This window comes from Chinchilla lanigera, unplaced genomic scaffold, assembly GCF_000276665.1.
Source record: "Chinchilla lanigera isolate Chin_1 unplaced genomic scaffold, ChiLan1.0 scaffold00096, whole genome shotgun sequence".
Taxonomy (NCBI): Eukaryota; Metazoa; Chordata; class Mammalia; order Rodentia; family Chinchillidae; genus Chinchilla; species Chinchilla lanigera.
The window spans coordinates 90,134-117,395 of record NW_004955497.1 but is presented as its reverse complement, the minus strand read 5'-3'; the positions used below and the strand labels follow the sequence as shown (position 1 = coordinate 117,395).

Genomic DNA, 27,262 nt, shown 5'->3' with positions numbered 1-27,262 from the left:
GGCCTCACCTGCTCTGCACCAGTGCCCAGGGGGGCAGGGCCCACAGTCCTTCTTCTGCTGGGCTCCTGGGGTAGCCGTCAGGGTGTAAGGGGGACATGAGATGGGCTCTCCGCTGCCTTCTGGGCAGTAAAACCCTGCAGCATAAGACAGTCACAGTGTGGGAGAGTGCCAGGGCTCTGGGGGGACCTGGACAAGGGGGACCCTGCTGGCCAGGAGTAAGAGGTCTGAATGTCAGTCCTGGGCCTGTGGGTGTTTGTCACATCGGTCACGGCGGGTGTTGCCTGGGATGATGCTCCTGCTACATATGCATGCGTGTACACACATTAGTCAAACAACAAAAGCGTGGCTCTACCTGCTCCATCTTCACGGTCAGCAAGCGGGGCTGTTACCTGGTGGGCACTGCTCCATGCATAGATGTCCCTGGGGGCACAGGGTCTTGGACTTCCTGGAGCCCCATGTGATCACTCCAGAGGTACCAGGAGAGCAGAAGTAACCAGCAGGACACTTCCCCCACACCTGTCCACTCCTAGTTGTCAAGGAGAAGGCAGAAGGTCTGAGACGGAGGGTCCTATCTGGGCCTGGACAGAGAGGCAGCCACAAGTCCGCTCTCCACTTCTGCAGCAGGAGGAAGTAGGCTAGACCTCTGGATGAACTTCGGGAAAGAGCCTGAGGAGCCTCTGCTGCTGTCTTTTAAAAAGTGATTTGCTTTGAAGCAAGGCCACAGCTGCATAAAATGGGACAACTCTTCTGTCGATGACCCTACCGGGTCTTAGCACGGAGGTGCTTGCCTTCTGCACATGCTGGGAGCCTGCCTTGCATCCATCCCAGTGTGCTTGTGTTTCACCTGGCTTGCTGGGTACTGGGCACAGGGCCATTCAGAGAGACCCCTGAGCTTGGCTGCAGGTCTGCCCCCCAGCCCCTGTGCATGGCCTGGACAGGACAGGTAGAAGGCTGGGGATCACTGTGATTTGATACAGCCGCAGGTGGTGACTGACCTGCAGTAGTGACCAGGTGGACAGATGGAACAGTCACCCTCTTTCTGGAGGCCTGATACATCCTGGGGAGTGAAGGTCCCCGGGGGACACACAGCGGGGGACCAGGTTCCTGGCAGAGGGAGAGAAGGGAGTAAAGAGGTGCTGCACGGGCTGGGGCCACATCAGCTCAGAGATGTGCAGCTGCCACTCCTGGTCTGTCCCACCGTCAGTGTCCAGCTGTCCTGATGATGCTGGGTTTTTCACTTTGTTTCCTCGGGGCCTGTGATGGATGGACCCCAGGATGACTGTCCGTGCAGAGAAGACAAGGCCAGTGCCTGTCACAAAAGGGTAACCATGGAAGGGGGTCTTCAAAAAGCAGTGATGCTGCTGGGATGAGGGCCTGCGTCCAGCCAAGGGTTTGGGTGAGATGCCCCGTGTCCTGTTTAAACACTGTGCAGTTCCTTGCAACGGAGTTTGAAACTAAGCCAGCCTCACTTGGGAGCTACCTCCTACTCTTTCTCCTTCTCTGTTGGGATGGGGAGTGGGTAACGCTGTTTGAATGGCCAGCTCCCTGGCCCTGGCCCATCCTGCCCTGGTTACAGCCATGGCCCCAGTTCTCAGAGCATAGCCCCTAGTATTGTTTTTTTTTGTTTTTTTTTTTTTTTGTACCGGGAATTGAACTCAGGACCTTGTGCCTGCCAGGCAGATGCTTGTACCACTGAGCCATATCCCTCGCCCTGCCCCTAGTATTGTTCCTTGTTCCTTGTATTGGGATGTCCTCCGTTCCACCCATCAGCTGGTACAGGGTCTGCCTGCACAACAGGCAGTCTCAGGGAGCACCGTCATCTTTTTTGACCTTCAGATGTTCTAACATTCTGGGTAAACGTTCTCCCACATAAATGGGGGTCACGTGCCTTGGACACTTCAGGCATGAAGAACAAATATGTGCTTCTCCAAGGGTCACACAGTCACAAAAGAAACACATTCAAGAGCTCCTGGGATCAGTAGGAAGATTTCTTCCAGGTTTACCTAGGACATGAGAAGGATGCTGAAATGTGTAGATACGTATTTGCTTGCTAGGCTCTGAATGTGTGTGTATGAGCACACGTATTCATCCACACATGAGCACAGGTGTGCACACACCCACGTGTGAGCTTGTTTGTGTGTGGATCATACACGGTGTGTTCAGTGCAGCAGGACTCAAACTTGGGCAGAGCCAGCGCGGGTCCCTGTGCTCTGCTGTGGAGCCTGCTGCGTCATCGAGCCGTCGTCCAGAGCCTGCTGAGTCATCGTGCCGTCGTCCAGACCCTTCCTGTGCAGCACTTAGGCGATCTCTCCCTGGGGGCCTGAATGGGCACTGAGACGATCCGACATCTGTAGTTTCGGACTCCTGCAGCCCTTAGAAAGCAGGCAGGGCCGGGAGCACAGGTGGGCAGCAGATGAAGAGAAGAACAGTGGGCAGTGGACCTTGGACAGCCGGGGAAGGCTGGGCAGAAGTATACTCACATGGGCACCTACCGCGAGCCCAGTGCCCAGCACAGGAAGACATGACCTGGACTTGACTGAATGAACAAACAAAAGGAAGCCAGGTGGAGTGTGGGAGGAGGAAAAGAGCCTGGCGCGGAGAGGAGCTGAGGGCTTGTGCACCTACCGGCTGGGCAGTAGGCGTGGGCTGGGCAGGGCCTGGGCACTGTGCTGCCGGGATGTGGACAGTAAGAGCCTGCTGGGCACAGGAGGCAGGTATCTGAGCCTGAGGAGGGCTGGTAGTGCCCACGGTGGCATGGGGCAGGCCATGCAGCTCCTGGTTGGCAAAAGTGACCCTGGGCAGTGAACACAGAGGGCCAGCCCTGAGGTCCAGGCCAGTGGTGGCTGGGAGCTCAGCCTCTCTGGGATGAGTCAGTTCTTACCACAGCAACTGAAATGTAGAGGGTAGTTGGGGAAAGAATTGGGGTCTGGGAGATTGGGAGAGTTGGGATTCGCTCCCTTGAGGCACCGAGAGTCATCTTGAGTCCCCCAGACTGATGGCCAACCTCTAGCTTCAAGCCAGCCAGCCCCTGAGGAGGTACCTGAGGGCAGGGGAGAACTGCAGGCGCCAAGGGGTGGTCGGAGTCGGTCACACAGGACTTGGTGGCTGAGCTGAGGCCTAGGCTGGGGCAGAAGAAGCCAGCCGGACAGGGCCCACAGCTCTTCTCAGAGGTGCCGCCTGTACAGGGAAGGTCACCCTGAATCACCACCCCAGAGATGGGGCTCTTCCCTGTGGGACTCAGCCACACCTGGCTGCTAGAGCAGAGCCAGGCTCCCCCATCCCCAGGGCACTTCTGCTTTGGTGGGCTAGTGGCAGTGCCCGTATTGCCAGGTATAGCTCCTGGAGTAGAGGAGTGCCAGTCCTGGGCATGCTGTGGCCCCCTAACACCCCAGCCAGCAGGAAATCCCCTTCATGCTGTTGGTGTCAATAGGACCAGCATAGAGCACAGCTTTGAACCCCACACAAAGAAGCCACTTGGGGTCCCTTGAGAAGGGAAGGTTTTGTACAACACAGATGCTCACCAGGACTGTTTCTTGCTGTCCCCAGGGGGCAGGCCACTGGGTACAGAGTACCCTTAGGGCAGTAGTGGCCTTGGGGACAGGGCCCATTGAGGGGGAAGGCACCATTTCCCCAGGGGGTGGGGCTGGCCGCACCCCCTTTGCAGTAGTAACCAGCTGAGCAGGGTCCTTGGTGAGAAGAAGATTTGGAATTTTAGTGCACTGATAAGAAATAAGCCCTGCCCATAATAAGGGAGGCCCTTCTGTGAGCCCACCTGGTCCCTGCCACCTGCTGCTGTCCCTAACCTGGGTGCACCACAGATTACAGTGAGAAGGGAAAGGTTGGAACAACATATCACTGAGCCGCAGTGCCATCTTGGCCTGGGCCTGTGGCTTCCAGGTGGGCTCTAGTGTCTCTGCTGAAGAGGTCGCCAGTGACATGAGGACAGCAGAGAGCAGTGCCAGCAGTGCACAGGCCGAGCGGGCTGGGGCTGCGTCACTCTCCATGGCAGCCATGGGAGGTGGTGTCACTGTCATCCCACTTCCTAGGGGGAAGACTGGCCAGAGCAATCAGGGGCCTGTCCAGCATCACACATGCACGAGATACAGAACTTGGAGAGACCAGCTATGGCTCCAGAGCACCCTTGGCAGGAGACTGAGGGCTCTTGGGTTGGGAGAGAGGAACTGGAAGCAGCAGGAGGAGGTGGTGGGATGAGAAGTGGACATCGGGGATCCAGCAAGCACGGGGCAGAGGCTGCCTTCACCCTCCGTGCTGTATTATTGGAAGCCTGCTCTGAGCTCAGGGGCATTTCTCCTTTGGCTGTTCTGTCCACTGTGGGGAAGCCTTGCAGCAGGACTGTCCTCTGGCTGTTCTGCTGGCATGTTGGTACCTACCCTCAGGCTGCCCATTGCCTTCCCCTGAGCAATAACTCCCTGTAGGACAGGGCAGGCAGGTCCTGGGGGACACAGCACCTTCCCTTGGGCTCAGGGTTCCCTCTGGGCAGGGGCGAGGGGAGGATGTCCCTGCTGGGCAGTAGTGACCTGTGGGCAAAGCAGGAGTGAGAGTCGATTGTCCAGGCCTTGTGACTCTTCCCCCAACCCCAACCCCCAGCCCTCCATCTGTTTGGGGAGAAGGGCAACCCTGGGGAGCAGAAGTCACAGCCAGAGGGTGTGAGCACACCCTGGCCCTGCACCCAGGCCTGTAGGATGGTGCTCAGGTGGAGGCCCGAATATCAGGGCAGTGAGATGTGAATAGAAGTGAGTGAGTGAACATGAGTGTGTGAGACCAAGTGTGAGTACGTGTGCCTGTGTGTGTGTGAATGTACATGAATGTGTGCATGTACATGCAAGCCATCAGTCCAGGCTAGGCCTGTGCTTAGGGAAGGTGTGACAGGTGCAGCTGGCTCTACCTCTGTAGGACAAAAGGGAAGAATTTCTGGTGCTGGAGACACTATGTCACCCCAGGATTTGCCTGGAGCCAGGGACTCTTCTCACAGGCAGCCTCCTGCCCAGGCACCCAAGAGGGCTCTGGGTGTCTGCAACCAGGTCTACTGCAGACTGAAGAGCCAGCCCAGTTCCTATGGGGTCACCCAGGGATGCCCGAGTCTGCTGTGTGGATGCCTTGGGATTGGCCTGCCCTCTTCTCTCCAGCGGCCCCGCCCACTCACCCCCAGGAGCCCATGAAAAGGGCGTCTGCAGTGAGTAGGACAGTGGAACAAAAGAGGCCAGCTGGCCACCAGAATTCTTGTCCTTCCACGTGTCCAGGACAGGCTGCCCTGCCACAGACCAGAGTGGAGGGGTGCTCTGACCTGAAGTGAGTGCCCTCCATGACATTCACACACGTCCTTCCTCTGCAGCACTGTGAGCCCTGTACTGTGAGTGTGTCTGTGGAGGTAGGAGGCTGAGGTCTCATTCAACACCAGCCCTGGGGTTCAGAGACAGTGGAGCTGGAGGGGCTGTCCCCTAGGTGCCCAGTTGTCCCTGCCCAGTAGAAGTTTGGCCCCAGGGTTACCTTTGGGGCAAGCGATGGGCTGTACAGTGGCAGCCTGAGGACAGTAGGTGCCTTGTGGGCAGGCCAGGCAGGAAGCGGAACCAGGCAACGAACTGAAGGTACCAGGTTTACAGGGCAGCTCACGGTGAGCCCCCGAGGGACACTGGAAACCAGGGGGACATTGGTATCCATAGGTCCCGTTAGAGGGTGAGGGGACAGCGCTGCCTCCCAGGCAGATATATCTGAGGAAACACAACCCCACACTGGAGCTCCTCTAGCTTGCGGGGTACCCAGCCAGCCTTGAGAGCCCTAGGTTTGTGCTGGGGCAAGGCCAGTGGTGCCCACCAAGGGCTGATGGCTAAGCTGGGTGCCCTAAAACCAAAAGGGCGCTACATGTGTGGCAGGGGTTCCTCTGAGGCTTCAATGTAAAACACACTCTGGCCCTAGGGACTGGAAGTCAGTGAGCTCAGGGATAGTCCCAGAAAGGGACAGCATCCTCCAGGGAAGCGTGCTCTTCCTGCAAACACCCTTGTCCTTGTGCTACAGGACAGATGGCAGATCTTCCTTCCCCTGATCCCTGGCTTCCTGGGTCTGTGGCATCTCCATCCCTTTGGGCAACGAGGGGCAAATGTACTTCAAGCATCTCAGGCCTGTGAGCAGAGGCTGGTGACTAAGAGGGACAGATCCAGGCCTGCAGGGCTTGCCCTAGGGATTGTCTCCAGCTGTGAGATGCAGTGCTTGAGGCTGCGTCTGAGGGGTGGGATGACAGCCCATATTTTCCGGGAGTTACCCACCTTGGCCTGTGCCCCTCAGTGGGGCTGGGAGGAGCTGGGGATGAGGGTTAGTCATGAGCTGGGGTTCCTATTAGGCTCAGACTGGAACTCAGAATCACCCCCCACCAGGGTTTCCTTACCCTGCGTGGCACAGGCTGGCCTCCATGATGCTGGACATCCCAGGTTGGCTGCAGTAGTACCCCACAGGGCATGGCTGGCACTGGTCCTTGTTGTCTAGGCCAGGGGCAGCGGAGTAGAAACCAGGGGGGCATGGCAGTGGAAACCCTGTTCCCTTGGGGCAGAAGAAGCCAGGGGGACAGATGTCATTCCCAGAAAGTCCGGGGGCCTCTGCCTGTGCAACAGGGGAGAAGGAAGAGAGGATGTCCCTCAAGCCGAGGTCTCTGCCGCATACTCCATGGCTCAGGGGGACAGCGAGGGCAGGGGCCGTGTCCAGCTGAAGTCGGCTGCACGGCTGTGAGATCTGTGTGGATTCCTCCCTGACACACACTTCCCTGAGCCCATGGGGCTCTGACTTCTGGAGTCCTGGGATCCGTCCCTTTCTTCCTCTGTCTCTGCTCCCCTGGCCTTCTTCTCTCTGTGGCATTAATGTAGAATTCTCAAGAGGAAAGTCCTCTTTGTTCTAAAAGAAAGGCCTGGCTGGGAAAGGGCAAGGGTTGTGCATATGCTCCTCACCCAGTGGGCCAGTGACAAATCAGTAAACTGCCCATAGCTCTCAGCCTAACATTCACTAGGGCAGGACTGCCGCTTCTTGCCATGTGATCTGGAGCAGCCCAGTGCCCGGAGCCCCCAGTTTCTTCTTCTGCAAGGCAGGGCTCTCTTTGGGGATGCTCAGCGCACTGGTACTTGCTCAGGACGTGCCCAGCTGGGAGCAGAGGCTTGTTCCTGCTCCTCCTGCCACGAGTCATCACCCCAGGATGCCATCTAGTGGAACACGAGCTATTATCTCACAGAGGACTGAAAAGGGGGCGACCCCTGCCACTGTGACTGTCAGACCCACAATTTTAGGGGTGTTAAATGCAAAGATGCTTATGTCAGCCCCAAAATCCATGGGATGAGCTATGTGGGCCCTGTTCCAGGACCTGGGAACAGGAAAGTGAGAAGACACCTGCCTTCAGAGATATAATCTTGCGGGAGGGAAAAGCTCTGGCCAGCTTTGTGGTCCTGAGCCCATGCACAACTAGGTGAGCCTGGGTGGACCCACTCCTGTGTGGGCTGCTGAATCCAGCACTACCTACTTGGTGTTTGATGGGGGTGGGAGACATGGCACCCCCTGTGCAGTAGTGAGCAGAGTGGCAGAGACCCGATGGCTGAGGTAGCCCTTCTGATGAGCAGAACATCCCTGGAAGGAAAAGAAACAGGTGGGGCAGGTGAGCGACCCCTCTTCCTCTCCTTCCTGCTCCATCAGAGACCCTGATCCTCTGGGCTATGCTACCTACACTTCCTTCTCCCTCTGCTCTCCTTCCTCAGTGCTCCCTCTGAACTCCACCCTAACCCCCCACCTGTCTGCATTTCCTCCATCAGCCTCTCTATCTGCACACCTGCCCCTAGACCCCCCATATAGCTGCAACCTCTCCACTTGCACTCGCATCTCCTTCCAGCCTTAGGGCCCCAGGTGAGGGAGTGAGGGGCAGGAGGGGCTCTCCAGCAGCACCTGGTCTTGCCCTGAGCCCTTGAGGTGAATGTAAGGCAGGTGTGGGTGCAGGGGAAGGGGAGGTTGTGGGCATCCAAAGGGTGATCGGGTCAGCAAGCCCGTTGTGTGCCCCAGTCCACATCTGGGGCACCGACTTGGCATCCTTGACCCAACTGTTGGGCTCTGGCTGCTACCCACAGAGCAGACGCATCCTGTCTTGCTTGCCTGTCTCCTCACCCTCCCATTCATTCTCTCTTCACCCTTCAGCCTAGGGCCCCAGAGTGCCCATAGGAACAGAGTCCACAAACCTGCTGGGCATGGCTCACAGTCCAGCTGTGCAGTGGCCCCTTGCTTGGGCCCGAATGTCCCTCGAGGACATGGGTGAGCAGTGGCCGAGTGCGAGCCAGGGGGACAGAAGTAGCCCTGAAGACACAGGCTGGGGCCACGGGCTGGCAGGTCTAGGGGGCAATGGGACCATCAGCCTGACTTGAGGTGAGATCTGACCTCTGAGCATCATGGGTCAGAGACCAAAGAACCCTGATTCTGAACATGCCCAGGCCTACCCCCTCAGCCCAGGTGATGGCTTCTTTGTCTAATTTCTGGGTGTGCTGACTGGTGCAGACTCATGGCTGACCATCTGGGAGGAGATCTACGGCCCAGGAAACCTGCTGGTCTTGAGAGGCACTGGCCCCTGAACATGTGTTCCTCTTCCTGAGGGTATAGCACAGAGCCAATGCCAAACTGAGTGTGACCTTGTCCAACTAAATCTCTGGTCCCAGGGTTCAAACTATTCTGCCTTTTACTGCACTCACGTCCCACTATGCCCAGACCCAGGCTGGGCACTGTGAAGTTCAAAGGTGCAGGGGACAGAGGCCCCATCCTGGTTTAGGCACCCAACAAGTTCTCTCCTTGCACCCAGTTCGGAACAAGGACCTTGTGTCCTGTGGACCATAATATTCACCTGTACAACTAGGACAAGCAAGGTTCTGGCCACCAACTTCCTGAGAGGGCCTGGGGCCAACCCAGAACCCACCTGCGCTGGAGGCTTCACAGTAGAAACCCGCAGGGCAGGGCTCACAAGAACCCTGTGCCTCCTGGGGCTGGAAGGTTCCCTTCTCACAGCCCCTTGGCTGTGTAGATCCCTCAGGACAGTAGAAGCCACTGGGGCACCGGAAAGACTTGGGGGTAGCCGAGGTCTGGCCAGGGGGACAGTAATATCCGGCTGAGCATGGCCCATCTGGAAAGCGCTTCCCAGGCCCTGTGGAAAGAATTGGAGACAGGCCCTACCTATCCAGGACAGCAGGCCTGGCTTTCGTGAGAAGGACACAGTGGCCAGGGTCCAGCCGATGATAGGAGAAATAGAGTTCAAGGCACGAAGCTTTGGAGCCTGATGTCTCCTCCTGGCTCTGTGGCCCCTCCTGGCCCATGTCTGCTCCTAGCTCCATGTTCTCACCTGGCTTTGTCCCCTCTTGGCTTTTCAGCCCATCCTGGCTCTGCAGCTCAGTTCCTCTGTGGTTGAAAGGAGTAGCTGATCACATAGGCACTGACGTGAGACCCTAACACACAGGCCAGGCCGTGTGGCTGGAGTGAGAAGGGTATGGCCCCATGTAACTGATAAGCAATACCTCAAGTTTTCAACCTGATTCTGGTATGACATGTTCATGCTGCTGGGGGCCCCTCAGAGTCCAGGGACAATGCGGAGAAGTGCCACCTCACCTCTCACAGCAGCACCCACCTGTACGTTTGTTCCAGGTGGTTTAAGTACAGATGGGACAGACAGACGAACAAGTACCCATCACTCTCTCCTCTCTCCACCACCATCTCCACTACGCCAGTCCTCCCAGTCTCAGGCCTAGTTTTTGTGGGGCCCCCTGCCGTCCTGCCCCTGTTTCCTGTGGCTGCACCCCTGCTCAACTGCAGTGCTAGGGGAGTGCCATCTGGATGCCTGTATCTTCCCCCTGCTTCCAATCCACCAACATCCGAGGTCACCTTGAAGCCCAGAGGAACTCCTCCACATCAAGCTTTACCCACACCATGGCATCCAGGTCACTCTCCCCAGGACACCTGAAGTTGGAATGTCTAGTCTGGGCCCTAGCACAGCCTCTGCCTTCTTCAGGCCCCTTCCTCACTGTGAGCTCCTGTTGCCTTTTACATGGGGCTACAGGTCCAAGGAAACTGCAGCGTTTTCTGCAAGCAAGGCCGGAGTCTGTGTCAAATGGACCAGTTAGGGGTGCGGTAAAGTCCAAGAGAGATGCACTGGTCACCTGAATCAGCACAGAATTGTCCTGCAGGACAGGGTCTACAGTCCTTAGCGCTGAGTGCCCCTGGCCTCTCTCGGAAGGTGCCCCTGGGACATGGATGCTGGGTTGGGCTCTGAGTACCCGGAGGGCAGTAGTAGCCAGCAGGACAGTCCACTGGCCTCACAGGCCTGGCTCCTTGCCCCTTGGTCCCTACAGGACAGAACCTGTGGACAAAGTGGGTAGGGGTCAGTCTTGTGGAGTTGGTACCATTCATACTTTGTTTACAGGAAGTGAGGTTCCCCTAGAGACGGCAGCTTCTCAGACCTGGATGATTTGGGTAGAAGCAAAACCCTCAGAGGCCCCCCCAAAAGGTGGAGGAAATGGACACCTGGTGGGAAGTGGGCTCCAGATTTTTTAGTATTTTGCATGAATCTACTAGCCCCCACTTTCCCAAGGTTCTGCATTAGTTTTGGGGTTTTTTTGTTTGTTTGTTTTGAGACAAGGCCTTGATATTTATGCTAAGGCAGGCCTCAAACTCATGTCCTTCTGCCTTAGCTTCCCGAGTGCCGGGATTACAGGTGAGCACCACCCTGCCTGGCTGGCTTTGGAATGTCAATGGCACTGGGCTTCGCAGGCTACAGAGGGCTGTGGTGCCCATGGTCAGTGAGCACTGTCTGTGATGGCCCCTGAGACCTGTGCGAGCCTATTCTAGTCTTGGGGAGGGTGGGAAAGCTGTGTCAGCAGGTAGACTGGTACAGCCCTGGCCCTGGAGATGTTTCTTACTTCCCCGCAGGGCAGGTCTTGCAGAAGCTCTGTCCATGTTCATCCTGATACTGCCCAGGGGGGCAGGGCTGAGGCTCCAGGCTGCCAGAGGGGCACCAGTGCCCAGGTGGACAGATGGTGTCTAGAAAATCAAAGGGAGAGGGCTGTTTCTTTCTTGGGCCTTACACTTCCTCTCACCCAGAACCCAGCATTGCCCTCCATGCCAGTGTGGCTGAGTGGACAGAGTCCCGTATGACCTAGGACACCCCTGGCTGTCCTGCTACCCCTCTGAGGATGAGTGTATCCTCCCTTCTCAACTCAGTCCCATGGCTCCAATGGAGGGGAGGAAGCTCCAGCCATAGACCCAGTCTGAGTATTAGGGCCGCATGGAAACTCTGAGGCTTGGGTAGAAGGAGCCAGGTCAGCAGTGACCAGGGATGTGGTTGGAGGCTTCTGGGGGAGCATGAGGTAGATTCCATCTTCCAGGCTAGAATATCTCTCACTACACTTGTTCCCAGGGCTATGAAATGATCCTCTGAAAGTGGATTTCTTGGGCACATGCTGTTTGGGGTCAGCCTCCTGGGATACCTAACCTGTCCTCACATTGAGCCCCAGCAGCAGAGAAGAGCCCTAGCTCAAAGCTGGGTTTCCCAGCAACAGAGAATACTCTAGGAGAAGAAGTGTGACAGGGTGGGTCAGAGGCCAGCACCCTGCACCCATATGCTGGGGGACAGAGCTGTCTCCATCTGTGCAAACACAGCACCCCGTTTGTTGCTTGCAAGACACTTCATGAAACTCTCTGGAGGTCCTGGCCTAGAGGAAGGGCCAACACTTCCACTTGTGGGGTGGGACACGCTCCCCGTGGTTTCCCTGTGGTGGCTGCCTTTGTTTTAACCTGGAGCCTCTCTTCATGAGGCCATACTCTGGTGCTGTGAGGAGGGGGCTAGGTGACACCTGGGCCTAAGTGCTCTGGGCTCTCTGTGCCAGTGTCTGGCAGCACTGTTCTCAGCAATTGCTAAATGTGCAGGACACAGCTGTGTTGTCCCAGGCGTGGCTCACTCAGGGATTTCGCCTCCTACACACAGCTGACCGGATTTGCACCTCCACTTCCTGCTGGCCTGACCTGCCTCCCTGGCTCCGCCTGAGTTGTGCAGGCATCATTTGGATCACCTATCCCATCCAGCCTCAGGCTCCTCCAAATCTGTTAAACAGCTGGCTGGACGCCACTGCAGCTTTGTCCTCCCTGAGGCACTCAGCCTTTGTGTCCCACAGACTTTCTAGCTGTGTTCCCTCTCAGTCCCAAACTTCTAGGATGATAAACACAGTAGTGGTTCTCAGGCCACACATAAGTTCCAGAAACTGGGTGTAATTTCATCACTTTTTCCTTTGATACAAGAAATCATGTCAGAATGAGACCGGGCCAACTTTCAATCCATTCTGACTGAAAAAAGGAAAGAAACTCTGGACACTGTCACTAGTACAGTTACTTTTATACCTTAAAGCAGATACAGCCAACCTATGCAGGTGGAGATCTGCGGGCTATCAGGTGACATAAGCAGGAGCTTGTTAGCCTGTGGCCGTCTTTGTACTTTGAGTTCCTACTTACAAATTGCATCCATAGTTAGTCACAGACAAACTGAAAGCTAATTTAGGAATCTACTTTTTGGTAATAAGCTAGGTTTTAGCCAAGCACAAGCAACCAGTACATCAAACTGTGCCCAAATAAGGCAGATGCCAGGCTGTAGCCAGCTGGATGACTTTTCTATGTTCCCTCTGAGTCTGGGCTGCAGAAACTAGCAGTGCATGGTACTCGGTGGAACACGGAATGTCTTCTGGTTCTGACCCCCGACCAATTCATGAAACATAAATTACTCAAATAAACTGCTAAAGTTGATTCACCTAAAGTTTTCCCTTTCATAGGCCCCAGAAGACAGCTAAGGGGAGCTTGGAGCCACCTTCATCCTCGGGGTCACACCTTCTCCTCTTCCTGATTGGCTTGTGTCTTACATGGCCCTTCAGTAATTTCATTTCTTCCTCTATCTCTTAGTGACTTCCTTTTTAAATTTTTAAAAATTTTTTTTGTCTTTTTGAGACAGGATTTCACTATGTAGTCTAGCCTAGCCTCAAACTCACTTTGTAGCCCAAGCTGCCCTCAAACTCTCAGCAATCTCCCTGCCTCAGCCTCCCGAGTGCTGAGATTACAGGTGTGTGTTACCACACCTGGCGTTAGTGATTTCCATTTAAGTGCTTCCTGGCTCTCCCTTTCCTTTTCCTCACCCTGGGAGTTTCCATCTCTCTTCCTGAGCTTCGGGTACAACAGCCTCACCGACCACAGTGTTTCCCGCCTCATGCACATCAGTCCAGGAGCCAGACAAGCTGAGTTTAGCAGGAGCCCACAGCCCATCTCCCTCCAGGACATCCCACCCTTTCCTCCCTGGGAGTGGGGCAGAGGGTCTGCCCTTACCTGGACTGTGCCCGGAGACAGAGGCCCTGGGGCAGTACCAGCCTCCTTCACACAGGGCCTCCGGGGAGCTCAGGCCGGCCCGGGAGCAGAACCAGCCTGCCAGGCATGGCTGACAGTCCTCCACCAACATGGCACCCGGGATGGGGAGGAAGGAGCCTGCGGGAGCATGGGCTGTGGCTGGGACAGAGAGCTCCCGGATGGAGGCCCAGGGCTTGTCCCAGGGGCTGGAGCCACGACCCTGCTTGCACCTGCTTATCCTCCAGTTGGGGCACTTTGATTGCCTCTGACTCCCCTTCTAACACACTGGGCCAGGCTCAGCCCAGACCCTCTTCCATGGGAGCCTAGGCCCAGCTATGGATTGTCCTGGTACCTCTGACCTCCCCACACCACACACTGCATGGATGTGTGGTAGAGTGCTCCACAAGGACAATTTGGGGTTTTCTTTTGTTTCCCTCCCCAGGGGACCCTTGAGGGCCACAGTTCCCCTCTCCTCTCAAGAGCCCAGAGCAATGTCACCCATCAGACACCCACCAGGGACACATGGAACTGGTTGGGGGCTGCCCCAGGGGCAGAAGTGGCCTGGAGGGCAGAGGTCTCCTGTGATCCCATCTGTGGGATTCTGGACAGATGCTCCATGAGTGCAGTAGAACCCAGCACTGCAGGGCCCTGATGGGGCCACCAGCCCAGGCAGGAGACAATAGGATCCTGGAGGGGATGACAGGATGTCCTGGGGTTGTTGTGGAGGGCTTGGGCATTCCCCTACCACAGGGCTGGTCTGTTAAAAGGCCCTGGACTATGGCCCAGGCATCCCCATCACTGGTCAAGAAAGGTGTGGCCCAATGTGGCCATGGGAGGGGAAGGGGCCTGGGTGAGTGTCAGCTCTTACCTGGCTCACAGGGGGTGCAGTCTGACTGCTGGACAGCCCCTCTCTGTGGATTGTATGTGCCCCGGGGACAGGGGAACTGTGAAGCGAAGGCGGTAGAGGCTGGGCAGTAATGACCAGTGGGACACTCATTCCCCACTATGGAGGAGGTGTTGGCTGGGCAGAAGAATCTGCAGGAAGGAGAGAGAAGGAGGGGCTGGCTGACCCCTGCAGCCTGATCTGTACTGCCTCTACTTGTTTCTTCCAGGGTTGATACTTTGCTAAGCGTTCAGCTCTGGCACAGAGCAATGCCCAGGGGAGGGTTTGGGATTAAGGAAGGTGAAATGGTTTCAGTGGCAGAAAAAGAGTCTCAGGTTTGAAATAAGGAATGACCCAATGATATCTAAAGAGATCAAAAGCCATAAAGACAGATGGCCCAAGGGGAATCAGAGAAATTCTCCTGTGACTTCTTCGTCACAGAAAACAGGTTGATGGAGTCTGAGTCAGCCCCTGGCCACTTCTTGCAACAGGAATGCCAACTTTAAGTCCAGAGACCAGGGATCCTTCTCGTCACTCACCCTTGGGGACATGGTTCACAGCAGCCCTGAGCAATCCGGGTATTATAAGTGCCTGCTGGGCAAGGCTTTGGGGAGACTGTGCCCAGGGGGCAAAAGTGTCCTGAAAGGGAAGCAGACCCTTGAAGTTAGGTTGATGGCAGCCCCTCTCTCCGATGCTCAGATCAGCCCCAGTCTTTGCCCTGGTTCTATGGGCCTGGAGTACAATTGTTAGTCTCTCAGGGCCTGTGGTGCCTATATGGGGGCAGAGACGGGGGACCTGAGCTATGTGGCTTTGGAGTCTTGTTCTTTCCTCACCTTCCCAGGTTCCTCCTCTGCTACCTTTACACTAGAACATACCTGCAGGGCATGGGCCACCGGTCCCATCTTCTATGGTTCTGTTTGGAGTGATGGACCCTCCAAGGCAGAAGAAGCCTTCACTGCAGGGTCCAGAAGGGTATGTGAGGCCAGCAGATCCACAGTAGTGGCCGGGCAGGCACAGGGAGCAGGCAGCCTGTGGGAGACGTCCCTGAGAACGCACAATCCTGGCTCCCACCAGGACGGGGAAACTGGACCTGCCCACTATAGCCTACCTTCTCCACTTGCAGCCCCCAAAGGCATTCATGCCTTTCTGGAACACTGTCCAGAGTGGGTACCCACATCCTGTAGGTTGTCCCCTCTCTGCAGTAGCTTCAACTCCCAATCCAAAGGGCCAGAAATTCACCCTCCAAACTCCGCCAGCATGTTGTCCCTGCCTTTTTTTCCTTTTGTGTCTGATTTGATCAATCCAGCAGGAAGCACCCACTCTCACGTTGTCTGTGACAGCCTCCCAGGCATCCTGCCCTCACAACACCCCCCCGTATACATGCCCTGGGAGCTTCCAGCCTCATGTATACTGCTCATACTTGTTGGGAACTGCTCCATGACTATACCGAAGTTATCAAAAGACAGGCTCCCTGGCTGTAAGATGTTTATATTTTAGTGGAGAAAACAGAAAATAAAAAGTCCAATAGGTAAAACAAAAGTGAATTTATGCTGTGTTGTGTGCTCAAGAGGCCAGAGCTGGCCTCCTTGAGAAATGACCTTGGGCAAAGACTTGAGGAAGGACGGTATCTAACCAGGCGGCCCCTATCTCCAGCCCTCTAGTAACATTTGACCTTGGGGACGGCATATTTAGGCCAAATCTAAATATTCCCTCCTCCCCCGCACCTGGCCTCTTCCTGGCTTGGGGTCTCCCTACCTCTGAGCCAAGCTTGATCCAAGGGTTGAAGGTGCCAGGGGGGCAGGGCTGGGGCCCAGCAGAGCCTCTTGGGCAGTAGTGTCCCCGAGGACAAGGGCCAGCCTCCTCTGGAAACAAGACACAGATCAGCCTGGCCACTGGGAGAGCAAAAGGAGGTAGATGCTCCCAGTAGATTCCCCTGTGTTCCTGGTATGCAGTCTGGAATAGACAATTGAACTGCTAGTTCTGAGGATACTGAGGCGGGGGCTCCTTCCCCAAGGCCACACTTCTGCGTCTACTTATTCACACTGCACCCATGCTACTGGTAATTTTCTGACCAAAGACCCTCTGGGGATGTGGGGGACAAACCGTGTCAGCTGCAAGTGGGGGCTGGCTAGATGCTCTCTAGATGTCCATTCCTGATTCTGGTGTCAGGCCTGTGTAGACACCCTGTGTGAGCTAGTGTTTCCATGTTCCTCAGAGACACTCAAAGTAGGATAGGTCTGAGTTACCTGGCTATGCTTTCTCCCCTGCTCTCCCTTGCCCTATGTGGACCATGCTCCAAGAGGCCACTGGATGGCTGAGGTCAGGAACCTGTTGCTTTCTGGCTCTTGCTAGGCAGACCTGACCCTCAGAGCTGGGGGATAAGCTATGCATTGAGAGAATTTCACCTGCCAGAGTCTTGTATAACTTGGGGCCCAAGGGGGCTGCAGAATGGCAAAATGCTAGAACAGGGTCAGTGGCCCTGACACTCGGCTAGTGACTGCGTGGGTGACCTTAAGCAGGGCCAGCCTTCCTCCCGAGCCTCAGTTTTCTCATGTGCCAGAGACAGCAATTGGATAGGAGCACAGGAGTAGGTCAGGAGTCCAGGGGCTCTATGGGACACACGAGAAGCTCTGTGTGCCTGGCTGTGGTTTCTGGACCATGTCCATGGATTTCAAAGAGAACATGACCCCAGAAGGTTCATACCACAGCAGGGATCCCTTGTCTACACATGAGAACCACTGCAAGCCTCACAGACTGACCATTTCTAGCTGGTCCTTCCCCAGATGCTCTGCCTGGATGTCCCTATCAGCATGTGACTCAAAGGCACAGCCTGGCTGAGAACTTCTGCCCCATGATCCCTAAGGTAGCTGGCTGGAGATGGCTTGGCGCTGGTTCAGCCTTGGAGGTACTGTGGGGAGTGGACACAGCCAGGGCTCTATTCATCCTTTAACCTCCCTGGGCCAGTGTCCTGCCACCATGCACAGAGAACCTGGTAGCGCACAGCCCAGGACAGGAGCTCAAGGTTGTGAGAGAGGACAAGTCAGTCTCTTCGGGTTGACCAGTGAGGGGTGGGGGATTCTGAGCTCACTCGTCTCCTAGTTGGGAGCCTCAGGAAGAGGTGGGTCTAGTACCTTCAGTGCTAGGCTCCGGGTTGGGTCGGGTAGAGCCCCTGGTGCAGAAGAAGCCCTCCCAGCACTGCCCAGCAGCTTCTGTTGCGTTGGCTTCTGGACAGAACCTGCCCCCACCACAGATGTGACACCCCTGCAGGGTGCTCAGCCCAGGCTCAGGGCCGTAGGTGCCTGGAGGGCAGGGCTTCCAGTCCAGGCCTGTGCCTTTGGGGCAGTAGAAGCCTGTGGAGGAAGCAGGGTCCAGGAGGAGGGCTGGGAAGCTGGAGGGAGGTGAAGGGAACTTGGAGGATTCCCTGGCTGGGGAGGCTGGAGACCCTAGGCTTTGGATGTGAGTGCTTTGGAATGCAGGAGTGATGGCATCTGCTGGGAACATGCAGTCCAGGCCTTCGGGTGCTCAGAGGCTAAAGCGAGGTCTGGGGACACTGGGATCAGGCAGCCAGACTCTGGGAGTACACTAACCTCTGGGACACGGCTGTGGCCTCATCCCTGGAACACAGTAGTGCCCCTGGGGACAGACGAGACATTCTGTTGTGTGAGTGCTGGAGATGTAGGAGCCAGGAGCACATGGAGTGGGGTCTGCAGTTCCCCCAAAGCAGAAGCATCCAGTGGGACAGGGCCTGGCAGGAAGATGCTCTGTGGGAGTGGCAGGGACTGTTCCTCCTGTGCAGGGTACACTGGAAACATGTGGGGCAATAAAAGGGCCACAGTTGAGGACAGTCCTCGAGGAGCACACAGAACGGGAACAAGGGTGCTGGCTTTGGTGACAGATGTGGGGACCCTGCTCAGGCCCCACCCATCTGGGCTGGGACCCTCTTCTTGTGCCCTTTCCTCAGGCGCCCCCTCATAGTCTCTGTCCTCCAGCCCAATCCTTCTTAGCATAGGAGGTGGCAAGGATGTGGGTGGAACACTGGAATCCTCTCAGTGACCCTGTTTGTAGGCACTGGGTCCCCAGGGTGGCCTGGTGGTGGGGTGGACTCTCTCTGGCTGATCTGGAGGGATTTTTTCCCTTGCTCTCTGGCTGGCCCAACCCCAGCTGGAACCAACTCCTGCCTCTGGGGACAAAGCCCCCTGTCTAGGTCTGGGAGTGTAGAGGAGACAAAATGTGTACCCACCCTGAGTGGCAAAGTGCTGGCCAGGCTGGTAGGTGCCTCCCAGGGCAGAGCTGTCCTTCAGAGCACTGTTGGCATCCTTCTAGGACTCTGGTACCTTCCACAGACCAGGTACCAGGTGGGCAAGGGGCTGGGACTGGTGCTCCTGCAGGGTCAGGGAGGCTTGGGAAAGCGGCCGGGTATCCCCAACTCCTGTGCTCTGGACCTCTCCCTCCTCAGAGACCAAGGTAGAAAAACTTCCCCCAGCCTCCAGAGGACAGACCCTTTAGCTCCGGAGCAATCGGTACCTTCCCTAACTGAACACAGCTCTGTTCTGTGGTTTTGTTGTGGGAAAATAAAAGCCCTGGGAGCTGGAGAGTAACCAGTCCTGGATAGGCTCTGGGGTAGGAAGTGGCCCAGGCACGAAGGGGAGAGGAGGGACAAAGCATGGAGAAGCCTGCGACTCAGTAGAGTGTCCCAGGTCCACATCTGGGAGGCTTTCAGGGACAGCAGCGTGGGCCTTGCTGGAGGACATGGGAGGAGATGGGCCTGGCTACAAGGCAGGGCTGCTGTGACCTGTGCTGGCAGAAGCTGGGGGAAGCAAAGGGTTGGCAGGAGAGGGGTGTCTACCGTGGCTGGGAGTGGGGAGATACCCTTGAGACAGTAGTGCCCGGGGGGGCAGAGGAGGCCCTGGTTCCCGTCAGTGGGGTCCTTGCTGGCAGCTCCTGCCTTGCACCAGTGTCCCGCAGAGCAGTCCCCTGGGGAAAGGGGTGCGTCTTGTCAGTGTTGTCCCAAGAGTCCTCGAGTAGGGCTGCTCAGTCTTTCTCTGCAGGCTGGCCACAGACACAAGGGCAGCCTAGCACGGAGCCTGGCCTGAGGTCGCGGGTTCTGAAGGGTCCTTCTTCCTGCATCAGTCGGCAATGGGCTCCCACTAAGGATTTAAGGAGTCAGCCCAATTTGCGGGATGACTTCCTCAGAGACTACCAGGCTTGCATATTCCTTAGGGGTCCAACGTTGCCAGCCGTTTCACACAGGAGCCACACAGCATGCCAAGAAAGTGATCTAAACCCTTGGATTAACTAACTGTAGGGCGGAGACTAAGACTCCTGGGCAGAACGCAAGCTCTGCTGGCTAGTGCAGGGGGCAATCTTGTGAGAATGGAGCCTCAAGGGAGGCAGGAAGTGGTGAGGGGTTCCCAGACTAGGCGGCATCCGAAGCTCCTAGAGATTTCTCTAGAGCCAGGCACTGAGGCCCAGCCCTGCGGTGTGGGCTGGCTTAGTCACTCCAAGTGTGGGTGAGGGAAGGGTGTGCACGAGTGCGCCATAGCCAGTCCTGCCCCACACACCTGTGCTGCTTCGTGGTGTGGGCTGAGGAGCTTCTCCTGGGGCCCCTCCCCGTCACCTGGACCCCAGCCAAGGACCTTGTGTGTTTGTACCTGTGGGAGCTGTGAGCCCGGGCTGTGCACAGAATTTCCCAGCAGGGCAAGGCTGGCATTCGGTCACATTCATCAGCCCCTTCTGAGCTCCGAAAGTGCCTACTGGGCAGCTGTGCTGTGTGGCCTTGGCTGTGCCCAGGGGGCAGTAATACCCTTGAGGACACGAGTACAGGCTGAAGTCCTGGATGGGCCCGGCACTGGGGTCACAGTAATAGCCTGGCAGGAGTGAGGGGCAGTGAGAAGGAAGAATTGCCCCTCCTCAAGGCACACAGTCCTGGTACCATCTCCTGTCTCCAGGCCCCCTGGGGCCACACCCTGAGCCCAGTGTCCAGAGAGCTGCTTCTGGCCCTCATCACTCTTTTCCTTCCCACAGTCCAGGCCTTCCCTCCTCTTACCTGCAGGGCACTGGCCACTGGGGCCCTGAAGACCAGCCTCCCTGCAGAAGAATCCTGGCGGGCAGCCCTGGCAGGCAGATGGTACGGACTGCTTGGGGAGGCTGGAAAATGTGCCAGCGGGACATGGCATGGGCCTGTGAGACCCTGCAGCTGAGGGCACAGGGAGGACATAAATGTAGGGACAGAAACTCCATACAGTCAGCAGGAATGCACCTGACTTCAGAGCACTGAATGGGCCATGACCCACAGACCTGGAAGATCCACTGCTGCCCACCATCAGCTGGGCCTCTCTGGCCTCTCTGTGGCACACAGAGAGATGCCAGACTCTTTCCCGGAGGCTGCAGAAGACTCACCAGCACTCAGCCCCTGGAGAGCTGACCAGGCCCCATGTGCAAGCTGGCCACCATCAGTGGTCCTGCAGCTGTCCGTAGCAAACCACTTCAACCACAGCAAAGGCTCAACCTGACCTTTATCCACACTGTCTACAAGGCTCCTCCTCACTAGCCTCAGTGCCAGTGGACACCTCTCCTCCCTCTGTTTACTCCCCACAACCCCAGAGGTCTAAGCAAACAAGCAAGGAGGCCTACCTGCTGTTCAGAACCAGCAGGGTGGCTCAGGCTGAGAGGAGCCCAAGGAGGTACTCACTGCAGAAGGATCCCGGGGGGCAAGGGGCCCCTGTAACACCATCCTCAGGAGCTGGGGATGCAGAACCTCCTGCACAGAAGTAGCCAGCCTGGCAGGGCCCACTGGGTGTGGAGAGGCCTGGGGGTGAGAGGGAGCTGGACTGATTCAATTCATTCAGAATGAGGTTGGAGTAGGAATCAGTCTTTGGAGGACTCGGGTGTTGGAGTTCATGGCAGGGACTGAGAGGCACAATGATAAAATTGTCTACGCCTGGTGCTGAGTCAATCGGGTCTTGAGGTTGTGCTGAGCCTGGGTTTAGCTCTAGTCCAGTGCCTAGACTCTGCTGAGTTTTGAATCCCGGAGTGAGTCTGTGCTAAGCCTTTGTGTTGTGCTGGTACTGAGCCGGTAATGAGCTTGCTCAAGCGGGTCCCAAGTCTGCTCAAGTGTGTCCATGCCCACAGCAGTAGCTGGTGTGCTCTGTTGAGTCCTCTGCTGAGCCCTGTGTTAAACCTGTGCTAAGCCCTGTGCTGAGTGTTCCCTATCTTTTTTTTTTTTTCTCACTAAACCCAGTGACACAGCGACTACTCAGTCATAGAACCTGGGCTCGTCGTCAGGCAGTTGCAGAGCTGTAGACTCAGCATGGGGTCTTAACTTACAGAAATCTGCAGGGCACAATTGGTCCTTACCAGAGGTGGCACAGAAGGAACCTGGTGGACAGGGCATGGGTTCTGGGCTGCCTTTGGGGCAGTAGGAGCCCGCGGGGCACTTTCCTCCTGTGGCCGTGGCTGGGCACAGGCAGTTGGTGCTGGTGTAGTTGTCCAGGTCGAAGGGTCGGGCAGTCCACGCCGCCAGCACACAGAACCAGCCTGAGGTGGGAACCAGCAGGGTGGGCTGTATGCTGGCCCCAGGGGTTAAGGCTGAGCTCCCAAAGCCACAGGCCCAGCCCTCCCAGCAGCTGCTTGGGTTATAGTCCAGCTGACCTCAGACCTGGAGCATAAACGGGAGGCAGACTGCTGAGCAGGGACCAATGAAAGAGACTCACCTGCATCGCAGAGTCCTGAAGCTTGGGTCAGATTCTCCTGCCCGCAATAGTGGCCTGGGGGGCAGGGCAGGCAGCTGTCCAGGCTGTGAGTCAGTGCATCTGGGTTATAGTAGCCCCGCGGGCAGGGGAACTGGGTGGTGTACTTGGTGCCTGAGAAGCAGAGTTGAGAGGAGGGAGCTCTCTTCTCCCAGCACTGAGGCTAGAGTCCTCTCCCTGCTCCCACACCATGGTCCTTGGGGAGGTGTGGCCCCCATGCACACCTCGGGGGCAGTAGAAGCCAGGGGGACAGGGGTGCTCCCTGTAGTCGGTGATGTTCTCGGGACAGTAGTAGCCGGCAGGGCAGGTGAAGCAGGAGGCCTGGCCAGGGAGGGAGCCATAGGAGCCAGCAGGACAGGGCAGTGGGAGGCTGGTCCCCCGGGGGCAGAAGTGGCCCCGGGGACAGGGGCCTCCATGCTCTGAGAGGCCTGAAGGGGAAGAAAGCTGCATGAGATGAAAAAGCGCATGCTTACACATACGTGATGTCCCTGGAGCCTCCGAACAGCCACCTCGTGGAAGTGCAGGAAGACTGATGGGTCTTCTCAGGATGAATCCTGAGATGACAGGAGAGGAGCAGCAGGCTTTCCCCAGCTCTGCCCAGGCTCACAGCCGCTTTCTGCTGTCCCTGCTGGGCCTCTCTCCAGGACTGCCCTGTGACCACTCACTTTCCCAGAAGCTGCCCTAGAGGATACAGCCTTCACTTGTGTTCACGCAGGAGGCCAGTTCTGTCTTGGGCTCTTGTCCTAGCTGAGCAGCTCCACCGGGCATGGTCTCTTGCCCTCTAACTGCCCACCACGGCTCCTCAAAACTTCACACACTGCCATGGAGCAGAATGTGTGCCTCAGAGGTTTTCTGAACAGTGGACATGGCAGAGAGTAGGGATTCAAGGGCCCTGGCCCAGGCTCAGCTGCCTTCCCAAAGGCCTAGTGCCTGAGAAACAAGACTTCACATGCAACCTGGCGGATACCCCTGGCATGTGGAAACACTGGGCAAGGAACCTCCCCAGGAGACAGCCAGGTGCCACTAGCGTCCAGACACCAGGCTGGGGTCTGGTCCCTTCAGCACTCCCTGCACCTTGCAAGGCTTACAGGTCTTTCCTGGGTGCATGGGGTCCTACCTCCCCACAAGGTCCCACCGTGACAGCCCCATGGTCAGGCCAGCCCTTTGGTGGCCCACAGGGCACCATGTAGTTCCCACTACTAGACAGATCCCCAGCCTCTCTACCCACAGCAAGCCTATGCCAGATTCAGGGCCTGGGTGGCACAGAGGTGCACGCTGGGGATACAGGTGTGACTGTGGCAGGTGGACACAAGTCACACTGCTGCTGGAGCCCAGGAGCACTAGTCCCACAGTGAGACCGCTTGGCCAAAGCTCATGTCTGGTCTCCGCTCATGTGTTCCTCTTTCCTCAAACTGTGCAATATGCAGCTATCCCCAAGGATCAGGGGCCTCGCCAAGGTGCTTCCCCACTGCTGGGTACCTGGATGGAGCAATGCAATGCCGAGCCTGTCCTGACAGGATCCATACCTGTTGGGGTTGGGGAGGAGACTCCCACCAGACAGAAGTAGCCAGGGGCACAGAGTCCTGAGGGGGCAGTGAGGCCGGATGCTGCGCAGAAATGTCCAGGGGGGCAGGCCAGGCACTCAGAGGCCTTGGAGAGGAACATCCTGGGTAGACAGAAAGAAACCTAGAGATGGGCCAGGAGGGCAGGATAATGGGAGTGGTTAGTAGGACCTGGGAACTCTGTAGGGTGGGGCGCATGCATCCTGGCAAGAAGCAAGAGCTGCCTTCCTGGAGTTTCCTAGTCATCCCTCCTTCAGGCTCCTTGCAGCTCATCCTGCTCACAATGGATCCTGGTTATATCTGGCAGGTATGAGGAGAGGAAAGGATAGACTCACTTTGCCTCCGGCCCCAAGACAGGCCCCTGGTTACAGTTGTTCTTTTCTCTCCTAATCCTCAACTCAAGCTCAGTTTTCTGGCCACAGACCCCTAGAATCAGCAATTACAATCACAACGTTTAACAGCCTTGGGGTGAACTCTCTTGGGGGTTGGCAGTCTCCTAAGGACTGAAAGGAAGTCTCAAATGGGCCACAGGTAGGGAGGGGATTCTGTACGATTTTGCTCTTTGGGGCTTGGCATTTCTTGAGCCCTAGAAAGCCGTGTGGACAACCCTTGTCTGACCACTCTCTTTCCACCCCACCCTGCCCGTCCTGGGAAGATGTGCCTTCCCAGGCCAAGGGAGCTCTGCTTTCTCAGGCCAATGCCTCTCATGCCTAGGCAGCCTAGTCGGTCTGATGGTCACTGAGAAGGAGGGTTAGGAGGAAGTCAGCACTACGCTTGGCCTCCAGGACTGGGCAGCAGCACTCACCGATCTGAAAAGGTACCCACAGGGCAGGGGAGAGGCATCCCAGTTCCCACTGGACAGAAGTGGCCTACGGGACAGGGACCTCCTGTGGTTGCACAGACATCTTCATCAGGGCTGACAGCCTCAGCTCCTGCCCAGGCAGGGGAGGGTAAGACCACACAGATCAGTCCCACCCTGGCCCCAGCCACGCCACCTCACATCGCTCTGTTGTAGGAACAAGGGAGTGGACCAAGCAGGCTGGGAGGGGGGCTGAGATGTGCCTCTTCCTTAATGAATTATTGTCATGGGGTGGGACCCTGCTTAGGAAGCTGACGTGGGGAGAAAACTAGGGACTGCTAGGATCTGCCCATCCTCAGGACAGTTGATGTAGGTCCTTTTGACCTCCAGGGTAGAGGGCACCCCACAAGAGAGCTGGGACACTCTAGCCCTGGCTGGAAGGCAACCCTAGCCTCTGAACATGTGCTTTAAAGCCTGCTCCCATCTTGGCCAAGTTTGTTGGGTTTTTTTGCACCATTAGGTCATGTCTTGATAGTTATCTCAGATCTCTTTGGACTGAGAGGGTAACACATAATTATTCTATTAAAAAAGTCCAAGAAAAAGGGAGACCTTCCATTTTTATGGGAGAAAAGACAGCTATATGGTGCTATTTTTGTGACTTCCCAGAGGCAGGGTGTGTGTGTGCATGTGTGTGTGTGTGTGTGTGCGTGTGTACATTAGGACATGTCTTTGCCGTGTGTGAATGCAGGTCACACTCCAACACAGGATGCTGAGGTGCAGGGAGGAGGTATCATGATGCTTCCTAAACAATGGGGCCTACAGCCTGCCTAGTCACTGGAAAAATACCAGTGAAACTGAGGAGAGAGAGCAGCTGCCCCATCTCACCTCCTGGGGCCAGGGATGAAGGGGCTGAGGACAGGGGCAGGGGATGTGCTATCAGCCTCTGAGCCCCACCGTCTCTTCCCTGGTATGTCCCTGAAGCCCCAGCATGGATCCCAGCGCTTCCATGTGGGCTTGCGGAGGCCCTAGGTAGCCAACCCAGTTCCAGTTAACCCTGAGATCATGCAGGGTTAACTGGGCCTGAACACTCTTACAGGGACCCTGCCAGGGTAGAAGGCCGGGCTATTGCTAACAGGACTCAAGGAGGCAAGCTCAGGTCTGTATCATTTTTGGAAGAGAGACCATGGGAAGTCTCCCTGAAAGCTTCTGTTCAGATGCCCTGTGATTTATGACCTTGTTGTCACTCCCTGGCTTTGTTCAGCACTCACCCTGGCTTCCTTGAGGGGCCTCCTGCTCAGACCCTTCCTTTCCCAGTCCAGGCACCAGCACTGTCTGTAGCCTTTGTGCCTGGCCTGCCTGGGGCTGTCCCTGGGAGTTACCCTCTGCGGCCGTCCCCTTCAGGCTCAGCGTCTGTCATCTGAACTCCACAAGGGGGACAAGGAGAGCTCCTGAGTGAGGTGACTTCCCACGGAAGGAAGAATCCCGTTCTGTCCCAAGGCCCCTCCTGAAACTCTCCCTGGCCAGCAGGAGAAGCAGCTCTCAGTGAGGTGACGTTCTCTGGCCCTATGCACAGCCTTGGTCTCTCTTCCCAAACAATACATGTCTGCCCACTCTCCTTACCTGCAGGGCATGGTGGGCAGCCCTGAGTCTGGCCTTGGCCCTGACACATCTGAGGGCAGTAGTGACCAGCCGTGCAGGTCTTCTTTGGACAAGCTTCTTGGCCTGGAAAAAGAGGCTCAGGTCATCTGAGGCCCTGCCCCTCTCAGTCTGTAACAGGTTTCTATAGTAACTCTACAGCCTTCTGAGTCACCAAGTACCTGAGTCATACTTGTCCTCCTTGTTCAGACTAGACGTGGCCACTAGGGGGCCTCCGAGGTGTCTCCAAGGTCCTCCCAGTGGTCTTGGGGTGAGTGCCCCTCCTGGGCAGTGAAATCCTGGAGGCAGAGGAAGGAGAGGGCTGAGGCTTTCTGGACTGGAGCCTGGCCTCCCTCCCAGACAAAATTCCTGCTGCCTGGTGCCACAGCATAGGGTCAGGTTCTGGGGCTGTCCCCAAGCAGCCTGAGATGTAGGACACTTTCAACTGCATGTGCAAATCCAAATCCCTGCGTGGACAAGGGGGGCTGAAGAGCAGGTGGCTGGATGGTAGAAGGGGACCCTCATCTCAGCCTCGGAGCCATGCTTGTCCCTTTCCTACTTTTACAGGCCCTTCTGCCCAGGCTTGGGAGCTGGGGTGAAGGTTTGTGATGAGGTTACAACCTGAGGTCTCATCTCCACCCCACACAGCCCTCCGCTCCCTCCCTCCTCATCAGCCCATGCCTAGCCACGTCAACCCAGGCACATCAGCCCCGACTCTCCAGTATGCCCGTCCCACAGGTGGCCAGGTGCTCTCTCTGTGGGAACTCTCACCTGGTGCACAGGGGCCTCTGGGGGCAGCCTGGCCTGCTACAGCACAGAACAACCCAGGTGGGCAGGGCAGGCACCAGCTCAAGTCCTGAGCTCCTCTCTCTGCATTCCAGGTGCCAGCAGGGCAGGGCCACTGCCTGGGGTCCTTTGTGCCAGCAGGGCAGAAATGGCCGGGGGGGCAGAGGTCACCAAAGGGGCGTCTCTCCTGGAAGAAGAGGGGTTTTTGAGGCTTAAGGCTGCGAGTAAGTGCCTTCCCTCCACTCATTTCCCTCTTGGGCCTCCCTGAGCCCTTCTCTGAGGAGCTTGGTGGCCCAGCCTGCTGGGCAGAGCCACCCTTGCTCCCAGCATTCCCAGGAACTGCTCTGTGATCTTAACTTTTAGAAAAATGAAACCAATGTTACTGTTGAATTGTTAAGTAAACTAGACAACCCCAACTCTTTGCATTTTTGCTATTCCAACTTACACTTCTTTG

The 27,262-nt window shown here is 56.7% G+C and overlaps 1 protein-coding gene across 1 annotated transcript; it reads right to left on the bottom strand.

Moving 5' to 3' along the window:
* Positions 1-1,900: 1,900 nt before the first annotated feature.
* LOC106146824 (multiple epidermal growth factor-like domains protein 6) lies at positions 1,901-26,089 on the bottom strand. The gene is made up of 29 exons (XM_013505447.1): positions 26,008-26,089; positions 23,553-23,692; positions 22,251-22,454; positions 21,991-22,140; positions 21,635-21,814; positions 20,970-21,086; positions 20,325-20,474; positions 19,930-20,145; positions 19,148-19,252; positions 18,519-18,660; positions 17,866-18,080; positions 17,410-17,628; positions 16,034-16,140; positions 15,154-15,307; positions 14,818-14,917; positions 14,264-14,430; positions 13,378-13,533; positions 10,935-11,055; positions 10,176-10,375; positions 8,945-9,169; positions 8,220-8,369; positions 7,513-7,620; positions 6,401-6,608; positions 5,509-5,729; positions 4,392-4,538; positions 3,522-3,686; positions 3,041-3,177; positions 2,626-2,794; positions 1,901-2,536 (listed from the first exon to the last, which is right to left on the bottom strand). The coding sequence occupies exons 1-29, from the start codon at positions 26,016-26,018 to the stop codon at positions 2,298-2,300; spliced, it is 4,623 nt and encodes a 1,540-aa protein (XP_013360901.1). The 5' UTR covers positions 26,019-26,089; the 3' UTR covers positions 1,901-2,297.
* Positions 26,090-27,262: the final 1,173 nt, after the last annotated feature.